Source organism: Pan paniscus, chromosome 17 (genome assembly GCF_029289425.2).
Source record: "Pan paniscus chromosome 17, NHGRI_mPanPan1-v2.0_pri, whole genome shotgun sequence".
Taxonomy (NCBI): domain Eukaryota; kingdom Metazoa; phylum Chordata; class Mammalia; order Primates; family Hominidae; genus Pan; species Pan paniscus.
The window spans coordinates 92,738,169-92,754,941 of NC_073266.2; the positions used below are offsets into that span (position 1 = coordinate 92,738,169).

The following is a 16,773-nucleotide window of genomic DNA, read 5'->3' on the forward strand; positions in this document are numbered from 1 at the left end:
TAAAACTAAATTATGGATATTAAGCCATTAATTCCATTGAGGCTAATTTGTTTTTAACTTTCTGTGATATTTAGACGACACAGAATCAAATGATCTGGAATCCTAATTGTGCTGGATTAGAGTTGAACACACTTTCGTGGTCAGAACCGTGATACTTCTACTGGGTTTATCTCCACAAAAAGATTCATAACAAAGGCCAATTGCTGTTCTGCAAACCCCTAGTCAGCCATATCCCAAAGGACCCGGGCAGATGGTAAAGGGGACTGCAGAGAAGTCACCTGGCGGATGGGAGGGCATTGGCCAGTGTTCCAGCTTCACTTCTGAGTCCAACGGGCTCTGTAACCTTGGACAGGGCACCTTTTCTCTCTGGGTCCCAGTTTCTTTTCTTCATTCATAAAATGGGTAGAACTAGATTATTCTTTAAATCCCACATTTAACAGTTTAAAAGCAACTGGGGCATGTTGCGGTGGCTTATGCCTGTAATCCCAGCACTTTGGATGGCCGAGGCAGGAAAGTCACTTGAGCCCAAGAGTTTGAGACCAGCCTGGCCAACAGGGGAGACCTTGTCTCTACAAAAGATAAAAAAAAATTAGCCAGGCATGGTAATGCATACCTGTAGTCTTAACTACTCAGGAGGCTGAGGTGGGAGGATCGCTTGGGCCCAGGAGGTCAAGGCTGCAGTGAACTGAGATCACGCTACTGTACTTCAGTCTGGGCGACAGAGCAAGACCCTTTCTCAAAAAAACAAAAACACAAATTGAGTCTTCTCATTCACAAGAGCCAGAGACGGGTGCAGGCTCCTCCCAGCTGTAAGTTTCTGCTGGCAACCATGGACCTCCAGGGTTTCGGCATCTACGGCAACCTCTCTTCTAAGGACACCATTCCTTACCCACGTTTCAACATCTCCCACCCACCAAACCAACCATCCATTTGATCATTCTAAGACCCTGTTCAGTTCTTTAGGTGCCGAGGATAAGACACAATAATTTTATGAGGATTTTTCTGAGCTCTAAGCATAAATCCGTCTTTCATATTAGATGCTACCACCTATGTGCAGGATGTTTTAATTATTTTAATTTCATACCGTTTCAAAGACATCATCAGATAGATAGTGCTCCTCAAGGGAAATTTTGGCTTGGGGTGGAGGCACATGTTCAAATTTCTGCACTTAGGCCAGTATGGTGGCTCATGCCTGCAATCCCAGCACTTTGGGAGGCCGAGGTGGGAGGATTGCTTGAGCCCAGGAGTTCCAGAGCAGCCTGGGCAACATAGTAGAACCTCATCTCTAGTAAAAAAATACAAAAAAATTAGCCGGGCATGGTGATGTGCACCTGTAGTCCCAGCTACTCAGGAGACTGAGGTGGGAGGATGGCTTGAACCAGGGAGGTTGAGGTTGCAATAAACCATGATTGCACCACTGCACTCCAGCCTGGGTGACAGAGCCGAGGTCTTGTCCCAAAAAAAAAAAAAAAAAAAAGTATGTACTTTGGCCCAGCACTTCTCAGCATACATGAAGACGTATTGGTTTTCTCCAAACTGTGCTCCCCGTGATACTTACCCTTAAGGGCACCCCAACATGCTTCCTGAGGACAGTCAAGCCTCCTGGGATGCAGTGAGCGAGCACCAATGGGCAGGTCTATAATGGGCAAGAATAGACTCGAGGACAGTGTGGACCACAAGGCCCCTTTAGTCTTGCTGCTGTGTCGCACTAGCTACTCAGCTAGGGAAACAATTAAACAGGATTCAAGCAGACATAATTGAAATAGGTCCTTTTTTGACTTCCTGTGAATATCAACTACTACTAAGAATCACTTGATCTGATACATATTATTAAAATGTTATTTGTGTGTTTTGTGTAACTTTTTTTTTCTTTTGCCAACATTCCATAGTTTGTTCATGGTAACAGCAGTAAGGTTCTCATGCCAAGCATTCCTCCTTTTACAAGGGGGATAGCATGATGCTATAAGCCTAGGAAAAATAAAATTCAAAGTTTAAAATGAAAAAAAATAGAGTAAGACCTACTATTTGATAGCAAACAGGGTGACTATAAGCAATAATAACTGTACATTTTAAAATAACTGAGTGTAGCTGGATTGTTTGCAACTCAATGGATAAATGCTTGAGGAGGTAGACACCCCATTCTCCATGATGTGCTTATTTATTTCACATTGCATGCCTGTTTCAAGACATCTCATGTACCCCATAAATATATACACCTTCTATATACCCATAAAAATTAAAAATAGAAAAAAAATGAAAACAAACTTTAAAGCGACCACACCAACCATACTGGTAATCCAGTTCAAAGTGACCACGGCAACTGTATTGATGATAAACCAAAGTGACCACACCAACCGTACTGATAGTCCAGGTTAAAGTGACCACGGCAACCGTACTGATAGTCCAGGTTAAAGTGACCACACCAACCGTACTGATAGTCCAGGTTAAAGTGACCACGGCAACCATACTGATAGTCCAGGTTAAAGTGACCACGGCAACCATACTGATAGTCCAGGTTAAAGTGACCACGGCAACCATACTGATAATCCAGTTTTGTATTTTGACTTCTGAAATATGATCATAAATGTTTAATTCTGGGCCATAACTGGGAAATTAGTTACTGAACATCTAACTTTCAACAAAAAAGCCCATGAAGTTTACATAGATAATTCTTGTGTTTAACCAAGTAATATTTAATAAAATGAAAGTATACAGAAGAAAATTATGAATTCATCACATCAGGCCATTTTGCATCCAGATTGCATTCAGAAAACTTGTTTAACACCTAGGAAATTACTGTCCAAAGTTGATAGTGCTTGGTCTTTTTTATCATTGTTTTTATTCTGAAAGCTGTGCATTACTCATCTATTTTTATATAAATCTGAAATACAGTATTTATCCTGTATGTCCACATGGTAAAGTAATCAAGAAAAATATTTTCAGTGCTTAGCACTCCCACCCCAATTTAAAGGAAACCCTGACTGTAGTAAATTCATGCTAATTGAGAACTCTGGGGAAGGGGTTAAAACATTACCCAGGTACAAGTCGGGTGGCCATTATACACGTTACCCAAATAAAAGCCAGAAACAGGAAGCCAAAAACCAGGTCCCTAAGGCAGGCATGTGTCTTAAATGATATCATTTGTCAAGTTTCCAGCATCTTGTGGTGGTGAACACAAAAAGAAGGTCTGTGTTGTACTGAGGACATTACATCCTCATTAGCTGGAATGTTCCTCAAGTACATAATGCAGGATTTTCATTTTAATAAGAAGCAGCTACTTGTCACTGCACTTTCATTAGATAAACACAGAATGTAATACTAATGACCATTTACAGAGGCTCTATCCTACTCCTGAGGAACTTCATCCAGATGAAATCATGTAATGACAAGTTATAGAATATATCATGCAAAACTTCCTTCATTTCTTTGCAAACTATTCCCTGAATTTTTTTTTTTTTTTTTTTTTTTAATGCTGAAGTCAGTTAACAGCAGTAGTCATCATCAAAGGAACCCCTAAATGACATTGCTGGTATTTTCTGCCTGCAAAACAGGCTTGAAGGAATAGCATTTGGCTCTTTAGAAGTCATAACCAAATGGTAACAGATCACTGGGACTCCTTGGTTTCTCAAAGAGGCAAGCTCCTTCCACCCTGCCCGGCTGGTGACCTTAAGCCCGACATGCAGAGAAGTCCACGCTGAGAAATAATTTACCCACTGGGATTGTTCCACCCTGGCCCCTTCTCTAAAAAAAGACTGACAATTGCCCTGAATTATGGATGTACTTTTTGTGATATGTATTACAGTTCAGAAGAAAGGTGTTGAGACCATCGTACCATTTCACCTCCCATTAGAGGCTGGTCTTGAACAATAATCCCAGAAGATGAAACTGATGCTGAACTATGACCCTCAATTTACAAATCATTTTTCAAAAGAATAAAAAAAAGTTTAAACATATTTTTGGCATTATCTGAATGGGCGGAATCTTTCATGCTTGTTTTCTAAGAATAAGTGAAAACAGCATGCAGTGCACTTTCTTAGTTTGGGGAAAGAGAGAACATGAGGTTTTCAGATTATATTTTATTTTAATCCTGGGCGTTTGAATTTTATTTTTACATAGCTGCATTTAGTATATTCCCTCAAAACACAATAAATTTCTATTCTGTAGCTTAAGGGATCCATCAGTTAAAATGTTGGTCTTTCATCTTTATTACCCTCCCATTAAAATGAAACAAACCGGGACTCACTTCAGTTTCGAAGAAGCAATTTAGTTGGTAATGTCCTTACTCCCCAAGTCTTTACAAAGGGAGAAAGTACATTATTGCTTAGATTTCACACATCTATCTGCATAAGAAGCAACTAAGCCTTTTGGACACAGACTATGTTAAATTTAATAATATTCTTTGATTAGATTATTTTATTACAACATTTTTTCCATTACCAGTCATTTCCTGTGCACAGTTACATTCATAAAATCTGCTCCCCCCTCGTTTGTTTGTTTGTGAATGTAAAAGCGAGGCAAAGTCTCTTTCCGTGTGGCTGTGGCTGTTAGGTCTGAAAGGGATGGATGAATAACTAAGCACCACGCTGGACGGGTTTTCCTAGTCCCCTGCACCAGTAACCCTTTGCTATAACGAGGACACAAAGAGCCTCGCATCAGGCCGCTACCCTTCTTCATAACTCAAAAGCGTCACAGTGGCAATAGCCTCTAGTGCTATTTGTCTTTAGTGCAGTTGTGACACTTCGGCATGATCCATAATTTGGCAGCTATTTACCATGACATTTCCCTTCAGTGCAGCCGTTATTTGGTTCCATTTACCATATAAATTGTATTGTTGTGCATGCATGCTAGCAGCTATATTAGCTACCTGAAAATGAGTAAATCTTGTAAAATAGATACTAACAGCTATTCAGCAGTAGGATTTCCTTGCTCCTCAGCTGGAAGGAAAGAAAAATTAAATACAGTCCCCAAATTTCCTAGAGCATCTTTAATTGCGTCCCTATTTACTGAGCAGGTTAGATACACCGAAACCTAAGACTTTGAAAAATAATCTGGTGGGCTTCACCTTCAATTAGAACGGGCCCATGGGGTTTCAGCGCAACGGTGACAGCGGCAGCAGTCTTCAGGGCACTAAAGGTTAAGAGGGAAGCCGATGAGCCACAGGCGTGATTCAGAAGAGAGGGTGCAGGTTTCGCTGCTTTTCCTGTGTGGTCAGTGGGTCAATGTGGGACATCAGGCTATAGTGCCAAGGAGCATCTCATTCCACCAGAACACGTGGAGAGAAAAATGGGAATGCAGAATGAGTGGCTGCTATTCTGTTTCCAGAATCAGAGGTAACGCATAGCTTCTAGTTCGAACGCCTCTAAGGAGAAGCAAATGTATTCTTCCTTGAGATGACTGAGGTCCCTATGGTGCACAGGGCGATGGGACATACCGTACCTCGAGCAGTGTAGCATGCTGTTACTAAGGCCTTGCGGTGTGCCTAGACAGCGCTTCCCTCCTGGGGCCCGTGTTTTGTGGCGAACCCCCACTGAGAATGGAGCGCACACTTTTCTCTTTCCTGAGCCTATATTAATTTTAAGTCCCCCTAATCTCTGTGGTTTCCCTTTCCAAAACCTACTTTCTGTCTATGTAAGTTTTCAACATTAATTTGCTGCTTCAGAGGAAAGATAACATTTCCATTTCACATGTGCCTTATCAGGTTGATGGTAGATAAAAGCCATTACGTGCTACTTCTTCAAAACACATCTGTGTTCACGGAATCATTTTTCTAATAACAAAATCAAATTTGGGAGGGAATTCCCCCAAATGTCCATTTAGATAGTTGGTTGGTGATTTATAGAAAAAAAAGGACCATTTCCTGAGGATATAGATTCTGAAAATATATGGCTGGCTTTTGCTACACTTGTCACTCATGAACTGCTTATGAGCATAAGACCAAATTCTCCCAAAGCAAAGAAGAAGTTGGGAACCACTTTCAAAACTGATTTAAAAATCTGATCAAGCTGAAGACATACTGACTCGATCAGATCTGGCTTCAGGAATGAATTTAGTTCCCTGGAACAATAACATCTGGAACGAGACCATCCATGACTAAAGAATTGAATGTAAGCGTTTTCCCTCTTAGCCATGGAGGGAAGCTTTATTAGCACATTTTTTTTTTCCCAAGGGAAGAGGAGGAGGAGGAGAAGGAGAGACCTATTCATTAACACCTTACTTTTGTTTTAAGAAATATTATATCCATTACCAACTAAAAATAAATTGATTTGAGTAATTCTGAGACATAAAGTGCCCATTTTCTTTCTCCTTGATTTATGTCATTGTTCTGTTTTTACAGCTTACTGTTGACAGAGTGAGGTAATTCAACTACAATTTTTCCAGTGTTTTTTCCCATGTACATATAATTGACAGCACGGAATATGGACTCCAGGCCAGTAAACCTGCCCTCTGGAGACAGATCTCCAAGGTCCACCTCACAAACCAGGTCTCCACTCACACACATCTCGAGCAAGTGGCCCATGGCTGCTTGATACTTAGAAAGGTAATGGTTCAGGAAGAAGCCCTGTACGCTGGCAGATTTCTTGAGCAGTTTGGCTGGCAATGTTCCTGCTTTCACAGGCGAAAGGCCAGTAGGAGTTTGGTAGCCAGAGATAAACCCTATTACTATCAAGCGCCCTTTCGTAGCCAGGGCGTCTACAGCCAAGTCAAACATGGCTCCCCCAACAGATTCATAGACCACATCGACGCCTTCAGGGTACTCCTGCTTAAGGACGGTACCTACGGGTTCAGTTTTATAGTTGATAGGACGATCACAGCCAAGAGATTTCAGAAAAGCAGACTTTTCATCAGAAGAGCAGGTTCCAATTACATGGCACTTTGCCTTCTTTGAAAGCTGCACAGCAAACTGGCCCGTTCCCCCGGCTGCTGCTGTCACCAAAACTTTTTTCCCTTCTGACAGTCCTCCGAGCTCTTTCAGGCTGATGTATGCGGTGGTGCCACTTACCAGCAGGGTAAGATACTCGGGTTTCACTGAGGGCACTGGAGTTGCAATGCTGGCAGGCACAACTGTGTACTCAGCAAAAGAACCAGGTGCCATGTAAGCCACAGCTTGGCCAACTGTGTATCTGGCACTAGCAGAGAGGCCTAGGGCCACCACCTCCCCAGTGCCTTCGAAACCTATGTCAAAGGGAGGCTTAACTGAGGGGTCATAGCGGCCTGCTGAATAGTTGATATCAGATGCGTTAACACCAACAAATCTAAAAGAAAACAAACAAACAAATATGTTACGATGGGTTTTTTGTTAGGCCTTTAGATTCTGCTTAGAGAAATTCCTCTAGTTCTGGCGACCCTGGAGGGGTTGCTAAGCTATACAATCTGATCGAATTTGAGAAAATTAGTCCTGCTGCTCAGATAAAAAAAGAAATTAAACAAGTATTAGTTCAATGTGCTTTGTACTCAGTTTTTGGCATATTTTTTCCTTTCATCAGTTTAGAAATAATTTCATATCATTTTAAATGGCAAGTTGTTTGTTTCACATTTTCACATGCCATGTATTTGTCTTCTTTCAAAAGTAGAAATAAGCAAAAAAAAAAAAAAAAAAAAAAAAAGAAAAGAAGGAAAAAAGAAAAAGAGTCAGGAAATCCTCATATATAAACTTCACTGGAGCTGTGAGTTGGAAATTAATTGGCCTCTTAACAAAGATGTTAAAAACAACACTGGGATAAAATATATTCAAAGAAGTAGACTTGTATTGATTCTGGCAACAATTTAACACTTAAGATAATAATAGTAATGACAATGATATTATTAAAGATTGATGGAATGTGCAAGGTCACTGGTTGCTACATGTTCCTGCAGGGGTTGTTTGAAGCACTGTTAGAGTGGCTGTCGCAAATTCTCTTTCTGATGTAACTACAGTGTGAAAATACGCATTTTGATTAATTGAACAAAAATTGGGTAGAGCGATTTTTATGAAACATTCAACATTTCACAGTCCTTTTCAGATGAAAAGGAAAGCAAATCGTCACTATATTTTTCCTCAACAAGAAGCAGAGACATAACTTGATTAATACCAGATGATTATTTTCATCTTGGTATCCGGAGTCAATTTAATTGCGAGGCCAGTATTTTTCCCAGCTTTTTTCATCTCAGTATACCTCATAACAAAAATATCCTGACACATAGGAGGAAAAAAGCCATCTACTAAGAATGTCAGAAGGTGGCTTAGACACATAACGGAAGACCCTAAAAATGTCATTTCCACCTGTAATAGAATGAAAAGGTAATAGTAACTGGTGGCAGGAGGAAAGCCGTTAAGCAGGTCATTTAAAAGGAATTCACTTTTAATTTAACTTAATAAGCCCAAACTGTCCTGTATGCGATACACTTTCACGGTGATATAGATAATACTCTGCGCTTATAAATGCTCACTTATGATCATCCCCCATGTATCTACAGGACAGAAAAGTCTCTGTATATTGTAGAAATAAGAACGCAGGGAGCAACTGCTTTCTGTTATGTCAAGCTGCATTCAGACGCCAGCACACCACACAGCCTCAATAACACCCCACACAATTCCATACCCGTGGAAGATACACAATCATGAGAAGGGGGAAGATGAGTTTTGCTGGTTTCTTATTTGGAATTTAATATCAAGATGCCTACGTTCTATTTTTTTTTTCCTACATTCTATTTTTAGAGAAGGGAAAGAACCTGCCATCTTTCCTTTAAATTTACATAATTCTCAAGGCCTGGCGTTTTAAAAAGGGCCCACTTCCCTGGGAGCTTGCTTCTGGACTTCACAGCAGCAGCCCAGGGCAGAGCCAGCTGGAGCCCGTCTCAGTGCCTCTGCCTTAGGCTGTAAAGCAAACTCCAGGAAAGGTGCCCGTAGGGGTGGAAGTGACGGCAGGGTTTGCTCTGGAAGTGGGGGGACAGGAGCCGACCCACTGCCAGTTGTGTTCTGTGCAATCCTTTGCCCACGATTAACCCTTCCCACGCCCTTCATCCCTCCCAGTTTGTCCCCCTGGTGTCTCCACAGTCCCAAAGGCAGTAGCCGCTACTCTGCAGGGAGAACCCGCCTTGGGGGGACACCCGGGCGGCCAGCCCCTCTGCGACGGCAGTCCTCCCCACCTCGGGATGGGCGAGCCCTGGGGGGATCTGCAAGGGGAAAATGCAACCCCCCCTCTCCCCGCCCCAGGCTGTGGTTTGCCACTTCCTGGGAAGAGGTGGAGAGATGGAGCAGGACGCACACCGGAGCAGCCTGGGGAGCGCGCACACGCGCTGGACCGGGTTAGCGGAGGCCAAGTTTGGGAGGGGGGAGTGGGGCTCTGCTGGGAGCTGGGGCGGCTGCAGCCAGCCAGCAGCCGCTTGAGTTTGCCAGGGGCCTTTGCTTGAAAAACCACACCAAACATCGTGGTTATTCGCAAGGGCAAGCGCTGGAGCGGTGGCAGCAGATGCGCGGGGCCCGCGTGCCCGTCCAGGCTCCGTCCATCTAACTCCCTCTCCCTCAGAAGTGCCCGCTGCAGCCCTCAGCTCCAGCCGTGCAGTCCTACGGCGTCCCCACCGCCACCACGGAGAGGGGATTCATTGACCCCAACTCCCGGGCGGGCCGGGACCGCGCAGGCCCGGCGCCGCGGTGGAGTTGAGAGTCCTCAGGCCTGCGACCGTGACCTCGGCCTCTCCAGGTCGGGCGGGGGCCCCGGCAGGCGCGCCCAGTCCGCGCCCTTCGTCCCAGCGCCGGCCGCGCAGCTCCGCCTGGGTGGACAAGTTCTCTCCGAGTCCCGTGCACTCGGCGCGCCGGAGCGCAGTGGCCGACAGACAGGGCCCGCCGGCGGCTTGACCGTGACCTTGGCCTCGCAGGCACCCCCATTTCTCACCCCCGCTCTCCCGCCCCGCCGTCTTCTAAATTGTCTGCGTCGTCGGTGAAGGAGGCTTAGGCTGGCTGACGGCAAGAGCCCGCGGCGGCTCGGCTGGCTCCTCGCGCCGCGCTGTCTCCTTGGTCTCCCTGCCCCCGGTTCGCGGACCCCCACCTCCACTGGGATCCCTGCTTTGACGCGGCTTCGCCCCCGCGGCTGGTGAGGACCCTCCACAGCCCGGGACCCGCCTGAGTCCTTACCTCTGCGTGAGGGTCCGCAGCTCGCGCCTTCCGCTCCACCAGAAACAAGTTCAAGCGCAGCAGGCGCAAAGCGAATGCGGGGCTCGGGACGGGGAGCAGGGGCGGAAGGGCCAGGGAGCCACAGAAAGACAAGAAAGACACACTGGGAAGGATTCGCGCATTTGGAGACCCTCCTTGTACCCCCACCCCCCCTTTAATTGAAACTGTGTGCATGCAATGAGCGCAGGATTCTAGTAATCCGACGGGAGGACCCACTTAAAAGACTAAAATCCAGAAACCCCGGGAAAAAAGAATAGGACCGGCGCAGGCATTCTCCAAATCTGTACCCTTCTAGAGTCACCAGCTTATATGTACTTAAAAAGTGCTAAACCCACTCGTCATGTTTACTGAGAAACAGAGCGATCCTGCGCAGGGGAGAGGAACGCTTTCCTCTGAACAAAAACCAAAGGCGAGGATTCAAGTCCAGAGTAAAAGCCTTCAATACTGGGAGACAAAACAAAGTCGTCCAAACCAGACCTGCCTTAAGAAAAAAAAGAAAAAAGAAAGAAAGAAAAGAAAAAGAAAGAAAGAAACAAAGAAGGAAAGACAAGAAAGACAAGAAAAAAAGCGGGGGGGAGGGGGTGGGAATCTCGGCCTGGAGAGTCAGCAGAAAACACTGTTCCCCTCCCGTAAGCAACAAACTGTTTATCAAAAACGCCTTCCCCATCCCCCACCGTCCCTTAGCCATTCCTACAAACTCTTTGCTCCATTATGTTACACTTGAGCAGAAAATCGTTAGAAATATTTGGAAACGAAATAATCTGTCACCTTCTTACGAAAAAAGCTGAAAATAGTGCATAAACTGATTTAACCTGGGGATGTCTCTCTCTTTCTTTTTCTTTTCTAAGGACTGAGCATAGAGGGGGAGATGGGAAGTTGTTCTCGGATACATAAAACAGTAAGGTAAGAACTGGATAAAGGACCATCAATTATACATTCTATAGGGATTTTATATGCCCCTTCTTACATCTTTTCTAAATAGTAAACTTTATTATCCTAAATCAATGTCTAGCTTACAAGCACATCCCTCCCTGTGAATGAAGAATTTGTATTTTGTGCTAAGATGCAATGAAATGCGCAAATTGTTCACTGAAAGAAAAAAAATCAGAGCACAATTAAAACCACCAAACATCTTTCCCAACAAGGGAATTTAGGCTTACTCAATTCATTCTAGAGCGGATTTTAAGATGATAAAAATGAGAAGCACTTGCATAAAATTTAAAGCAATTAACATTGCTTAGGGGAGATTTGGTCTAGGATTAAAATGAACTAACCTGCAGTGAATTATTAAGCCTCTATTCTTAAAAAATTCGGTAAAATGTCACATCCACTAACACTGTTTGCAAGAACACAGGATCTTCCTACAACGTGGTGGTGGGAGCAGATTTTCCAACAGAGTAGGGAAAGCGGGAGGCAAAGATTCTGTCCCCTCCCAACTCAAAAGAAAACTGTCCCCATTCTTTTCCGTTAAGGATTCAAGGAAGAAACTAGGGGTTAGGTTGTTCATATGGAGATACTATTTATATTAAAAGGATTCTTGGCGTGTGTGCAGGGAAAAAAGAGGCATGGATTTTAAAGTGGAGCACATTGGGGAGCTCCAAACATGGGAGTCTGCACTCCCGCGTTCTGACCACAAAATTCAGGGATCCACCTGTCTCCCGCCCCAGGACCAACCCTGGTGACCCAGCGCAGGCAGTGCCTAGGCACCCTGGCTGTGCCTCTCTCCCCAGGGGAGAACTTGCCCTTTGGGGAAGGGGAAAGGGAGGGGTCCCAGGGCAGCAGTAAGCCTGAAGGGAGAGGAATCACAGGAGGAAAAAAAAGCCCACAGAGTTTATTAACACTCGCAGGTAGAGAGGCCCAGGAGACCCAGCGAAGCCCGGCGGGAGCCCTCTCCACCTCTCCACCAAAGGCAGGTGGTCCCACCAGGCGGTGGCTTATAGTTCTCTAACGCCTCACCTTCCCCCTGCCCTTCCTCGCTCAGTCGCCTCCTCCCCATATCACACCATTTCCAAAAGGAATTTTATTCACAAACTTTTGTGTGTGTTTATACTAGTGTTTGCAATCAAGAGTACACTTTATCAGAAGGAGAAAAAGGGAAAAACCCTGTGTGGAACTTCTTGCCCGTTAAAGTTTGTTTGGAAATCTTTTCAGTCTGGTGTCATCTCAACTTCTAGCAAATCACTCATGCGTTTTGTGTGCTCCACGTGAACACATACTCAAGCCCTTCTTTTTAGCTGGGCTGGGTGCACGCTCTTACTCTCAACAGCACTGGCATTTCATCCCATAATGAATCAATCCTCTGCTGTGTCCACAGCCAATGCAAACATTTTCAAGGATCCCTACACACTCCCCTTTAAGCCATTCCAGACCAGCCCCCCACCCCCGCCTCCACACAATCCTACCCATGGTTCAATCATTCTTCCCAAAAGGTTTCCAAAAGTTTTATATCGTGATCAGCATTCTTCCATACTACAGTCTTGTTAGGAAGGCTAACAGGAATCTCGAAAATGGACAAATTAAATGCTGCATCAAGCTACTTAGGAAGGTACATTTTGTCCTTCAGTCCGTGCAAGGGACTTTACGGTACTTTCTAGTACACAATTTACAACATAGTTACAGTCAGAACTTACTCCTCCCTTTCGATATTATTATTCAACTTGACACATGCAGCACCGTAAACATTTCGATGGGACTTTGCAGGCCTCTGCAGAGGGCATAGAGGAGCGCCTTGCCAGTCAAGTCGGGCAGCCAGGGACCCACGGAGCAAAGACCTAAGCGGGCATGGCTCCGATAAAGAGTGAGGTCCGTTTCCTCCCTGTTGCTTCGCCAGTTACTAAAGATGAGTGAGGCGGAAACACGACGGTGGGGAGCGCGGGGAATGGAAAAGCCAGAAGGTCTCGCAACAACCCGGTGTCACCTGAATGTCTGCAAAACGTGCCGGGCAAAGGCACCCATGCCCCCACCCCGACCCTGGCCCAGCTGCCCGGGACACGCGCCACGCGGCGGTCGTTAACACTCAGGGGACAGACAACAGTCACACTGCACTGACAGCACGCAGACAACACCGGCGAGGTGTACACCCACACATCCAACGACAGGCTCCGCCACTGCGAGGCGGCTGCCAACCTGGAGGGAACAGGGAAAGCCAGCCGGGTCCCAGCCTCCTTCCTCCAAAGCACGTTTACCTAAACGTCGCAGTTTGCGTCCAGGCTGCTCCCGCTCCACCCTAAAGATTATGTCAACGCAGGAACTGTGGGTGCGCGCGGGCGGCCCGGCGGGGAGCCTCCCCTTCTGGGTCCCGTCGGTTTTATTTCGGGAGCGGGAGGGGGAGGAGGGAGGGCTGGAGGAGGGGAGGGGAATCCCAAATTAAAATAACCCTCAGTTATGAGGACGTTCGGTGGCATCGGATATTCACACCAGCAACAGTCACATCACATTCGCCTTCGCCAGATGGCGGCGGGTTCAACTTCCCGGGATCTCGCAAACTCAGGCTGTGCGCCCGAGCGCGCGCCGGAGTGTGGGCACGCGGGCGGGCTGGGGACTGCGGGAGCGGCGCGGCGCGAGCCCGGGGCGAGAACGGGGGCGTGGGGTTGGGGGGCGCCGGGCTCACCGGTTCCGGACGAGGAGGTCTCCGTCCCCGGGGAGCGGCACCGGGCAGTCCCGGCTCAGGGTGACGGCCTCGCGGAAGTTGGGGCTCAGCCGGGTCACCACCAGCTTCTGCATGGCTTGGGGAATGGCGGAGCCCTGGAAGTCCAGGAAGTGGCGGGCGTACGACATGTCCACGATGGCCCGGGCCCCGGTGGGCACCAGCCGCAGCATGGCCTGCGCCTCCGCCCGCTCTCTGCGCCGACGCTGGCCGGGGTCGGGCCCCGCCCGGGCCGCTCGGCTCGGCTGTGCTCTGCTCGGCTAGGGCGGGCGGGTCCGCCCCTCCTCCGGCCGGCGCCCTCCCCCTGGCTCCCCCCTTCCCCGCGTCGCCCGCTCCCGCTCCCCCCGCCTCCCCGGCGCCGGCGCAGCCCCCGCGAACCCGGGCGCACCACCCCGGGTGTCCCGGCCTGGGGACCGCTGCCGCCCCGGCCGCTGCTCCTTTAATCTTTTTGTTTTGGTTTGAATCTGCTCGGCGCAGACTGGCCAAGGATCCTCTCCGCCCTCCCCCTTCCTCCTGGCGCGGGAGAGGCACCGGATATCCCCACCCTCCCCGAGCTCTAAAAGCCGGATTTGACTCCTCTCGGGCAAGGGTGGCGGGGGGGGACGGCGGGCAAGGGGGGACGGGGGACTCGCGCGTCCCGCGGTCGTCTGCGGCCCCGAGCCGGCGGCAGCCCCGGGCGTCCCCGGAGCTGCGCGGCGGCCGGCGCAGGCGCCTCCCCTTCCCGTGCGAAGCGTTCACTTCCTTGCAAGGTGGTACGAATCAACCCCGAGCGCGGCCCGGGCGGCGGGGCACGACCGGGGGCCCCGGGCCGGGCGGGGAGCCCCTGCCGCCGCTGCCGCACGCGCACCCGTACCGACCGCGGGGCGGGGAAATGTCCATTGCCTCCCGCTCCCCAGGCTGGTGGCTTCCTGTCCCCGGAACCCCTTGCCCGTGCTTTCTGTCCACGGTCTGTCCCATGCAAGTTGCAGGAACTAAGCCATTTTATTTATTTTGGCCTAGATTTCATGTTTTTCCATGAATGTTTTAAGTAGATCTACAAGACTGTTACAGGTTTCCCATTGGGAGAGAACACACATATAGAAAACCAGAAGGCCAAATTCCCAGAGCACAGACACATTTTAAAGTTCTACGTGGGGATGGCCGAGGGACTTAACTGAATTGGAGACGTTGCACTGCTGTGTGAGGACCTCATTTTGGAACCCAGCTAGAAAGATCTGTCGTTCCATCGTGTCCGTTTTCTCCCTACTGGCGTGCATGGACCAAATGTCAATTCACTTTTTATAGAGGGGCCAAATTAAATATTTCCACACTTTTCTGTGATGAACTAAGTCCATCTTTACATTTTTATTTAAATTGTAAAATTTAATTTTAAAAATATCTTGCTTTTCAGTTACCCACGAATTACCAAAATATAAAAGCTACTCTGGGCTCCTCCCCAGCCAAATCTAACCCCCCAACGTGAGATTGCAAAAGTGACATAGGTATTTTTCCCCCCAAATGTAGGACATGCTTCACCCAAGGGTAGTTTGGATGCACGTGGTTGCGTGTGTATGAATGTGCAAGTGTATGTATGTGTATGTGTGTGTGTTGGGGGGGAACTAACAGGTTTAAAAATCTGCAGGAACTAATGTCTACTTAACTTAGAACATATGGGTTTTACCCGGTATCAGCCAGTGGGTTACAATAACAACACTGAATGAATTCCTCCAATGTACAATCTTTTATGTTATGCTGTATTAAGATTTCTTTTTTTTGTCATATTGTTTAGCTCCGAAAAAAAGAAAACAAAGCAATTAAAAAGATTGACAGGTATGGTTTGTGAGAGACCTATTTGTAATTGTCAGGGTGACGTTGGCGAGAGGAGGAGGAGTAAAAACTGAAGCAGGAAAAGCAGCTCGATGTGTCTGTCTATCAGTTGAGACTGTCTGAAAGCTCTGCGATCCGAATGTGTGTTATATTTCACTGAAAAGAGGAGAGAGCGAGAGTGCATCTCCCTCTCTCCCAGGAGTTTGGGGGGGGGACAGTCCACGCTCATCTCGCCCACCCAGTGAATGTCTGCTCTTCACCCCCTTTGCACACACTCTCCGGGTTGTTGTTGCCTTTTTTTTTTCTTGGAGGGGGGGTGCTTTTTGTGTATTTTTCAAATTTTTTTCTGTTGGAAGATCAAGACCGGCCAAAAATCCATGATCAAAATGTGTTTGCGTTAGATTTCGCATTGGAAGAAGCGGCGATCCTGGCGGCCAAGCCCCCCGGGTGGAAGCGCGGGGCACCAAGTGGCGCTCCGGCGGGGTGACACTGTTTGATCTGTGACTGTTTGGAAGGTGGAGCAGCGCCTGACATCTCCCCCCGGCGCATGTATGTACGGGGGCTTCACTCCTCTGTCTTGTTTGCTTTCTTCCTCTTAGACTAAGTGCGGGGAGGAAAAGGACAGCCTGCATCGGCCTCGCTGGCGCACAATGAGAAAGCTGCGACCCGCGCACTAAAAACACTCGCCGCGACCCCCAAACAGCGAGGAGAGAGGGGGAGAGAAAGTTGCGCTCGGCGACTCTCGGCTCGCGGAAGAAGGCGCAGGGGAGCGCCCGGAGCGGCGCGCCGGGAGGAGCGCCCGCCCAGCAGCAGCGCGGCGGCGGGGAGGCGGCAGCATGGAGCGCGGGCCGCGGGCCGGCCCGCCGAGCGCCCGCTGCTGCGCCCGCGGCCCGCGCCGGGGATGACTCCGGGCTCGGCGCCCAGGCCCCGCGCGCTCCGCCCGCAGCCCGGCGGCCGGGACGCGGCCCGCGCGGCCGCCGCCGCCGCCTCCTGAGCGGCCCCGGGCGCGGCGGTCCATGCGAGCGGCTCCCCGCGGTCCGCGGCGCTCCCGGAGCCCGGAGCCCGCGGGGACGAGGCCAAAGTTGGGCGCGCCGCGGAGTTGCGCCCGCGCCCGGGGCCCCGCGTCCCCGCGCCCCGCGAACTCCGGCGGCGGCTGAGGCGACGGCTGCGG

The 16,773-nt window shown here is 48.5% G+C and overlaps 2 protein-coding genes across 4 annotated transcripts in view; one reads left to right on the forward strand and one right to left on the reverse strand.

Moving 5' to 3' along the window:
- Positions 1–2,672: 2,672 nt before the first annotated feature.
- Positions 2,673–14,097, reverse strand: PTGR3 (prostaglandin reductase 3). Of its 2 annotated transcripts, none has more exons than XM_008952712.5 (2): positions 13,761–14,097; positions 2,673–7,253 (listed from the first exon to the last, which is right to left on the reverse strand). In XM_008952712.5, the coding sequence occupies exons 1-2, from the start codon at positions 13,967–13,969 to the stop codon at positions 6,329–6,331; spliced, it is 1,134 nt and encodes a 377-aa protein (XP_008950960.3). In that variant the 5' UTR covers positions 13,970–14,097; the 3' UTR covers positions 2,673–6,328. The 2 variants fall into 2 exon arrangements, with proteins under 2 accessions (XP_008950960.3, XP_063453437.1); XM_063597367.1 differs by lacking the exon at positions 13,761–14,097 and adding an exon at positions 13,277–13,512.
- Positions 14,098–15,708: 1,611 nt separating this feature from the next.
- The window catches only part of TSHZ1 (teashirt zinc finger homeobox 1), a 78,961-nt gene continuing 77,896 nt past the window's right edge, over positions 15,709–16,773 (forward strand). The window contains exon 1 of one of the 2 annotated variants that reach the window (XM_003827303.7): positions 15,709–16,773. This exon is cut by the window's right edge and continues 52 nt beyond it. The gene's annotated coding sequence lies outside the window, so the exon portion shown is untranslated. The other variant, XM_055102371.2, reaches the window with a different exon arrangement.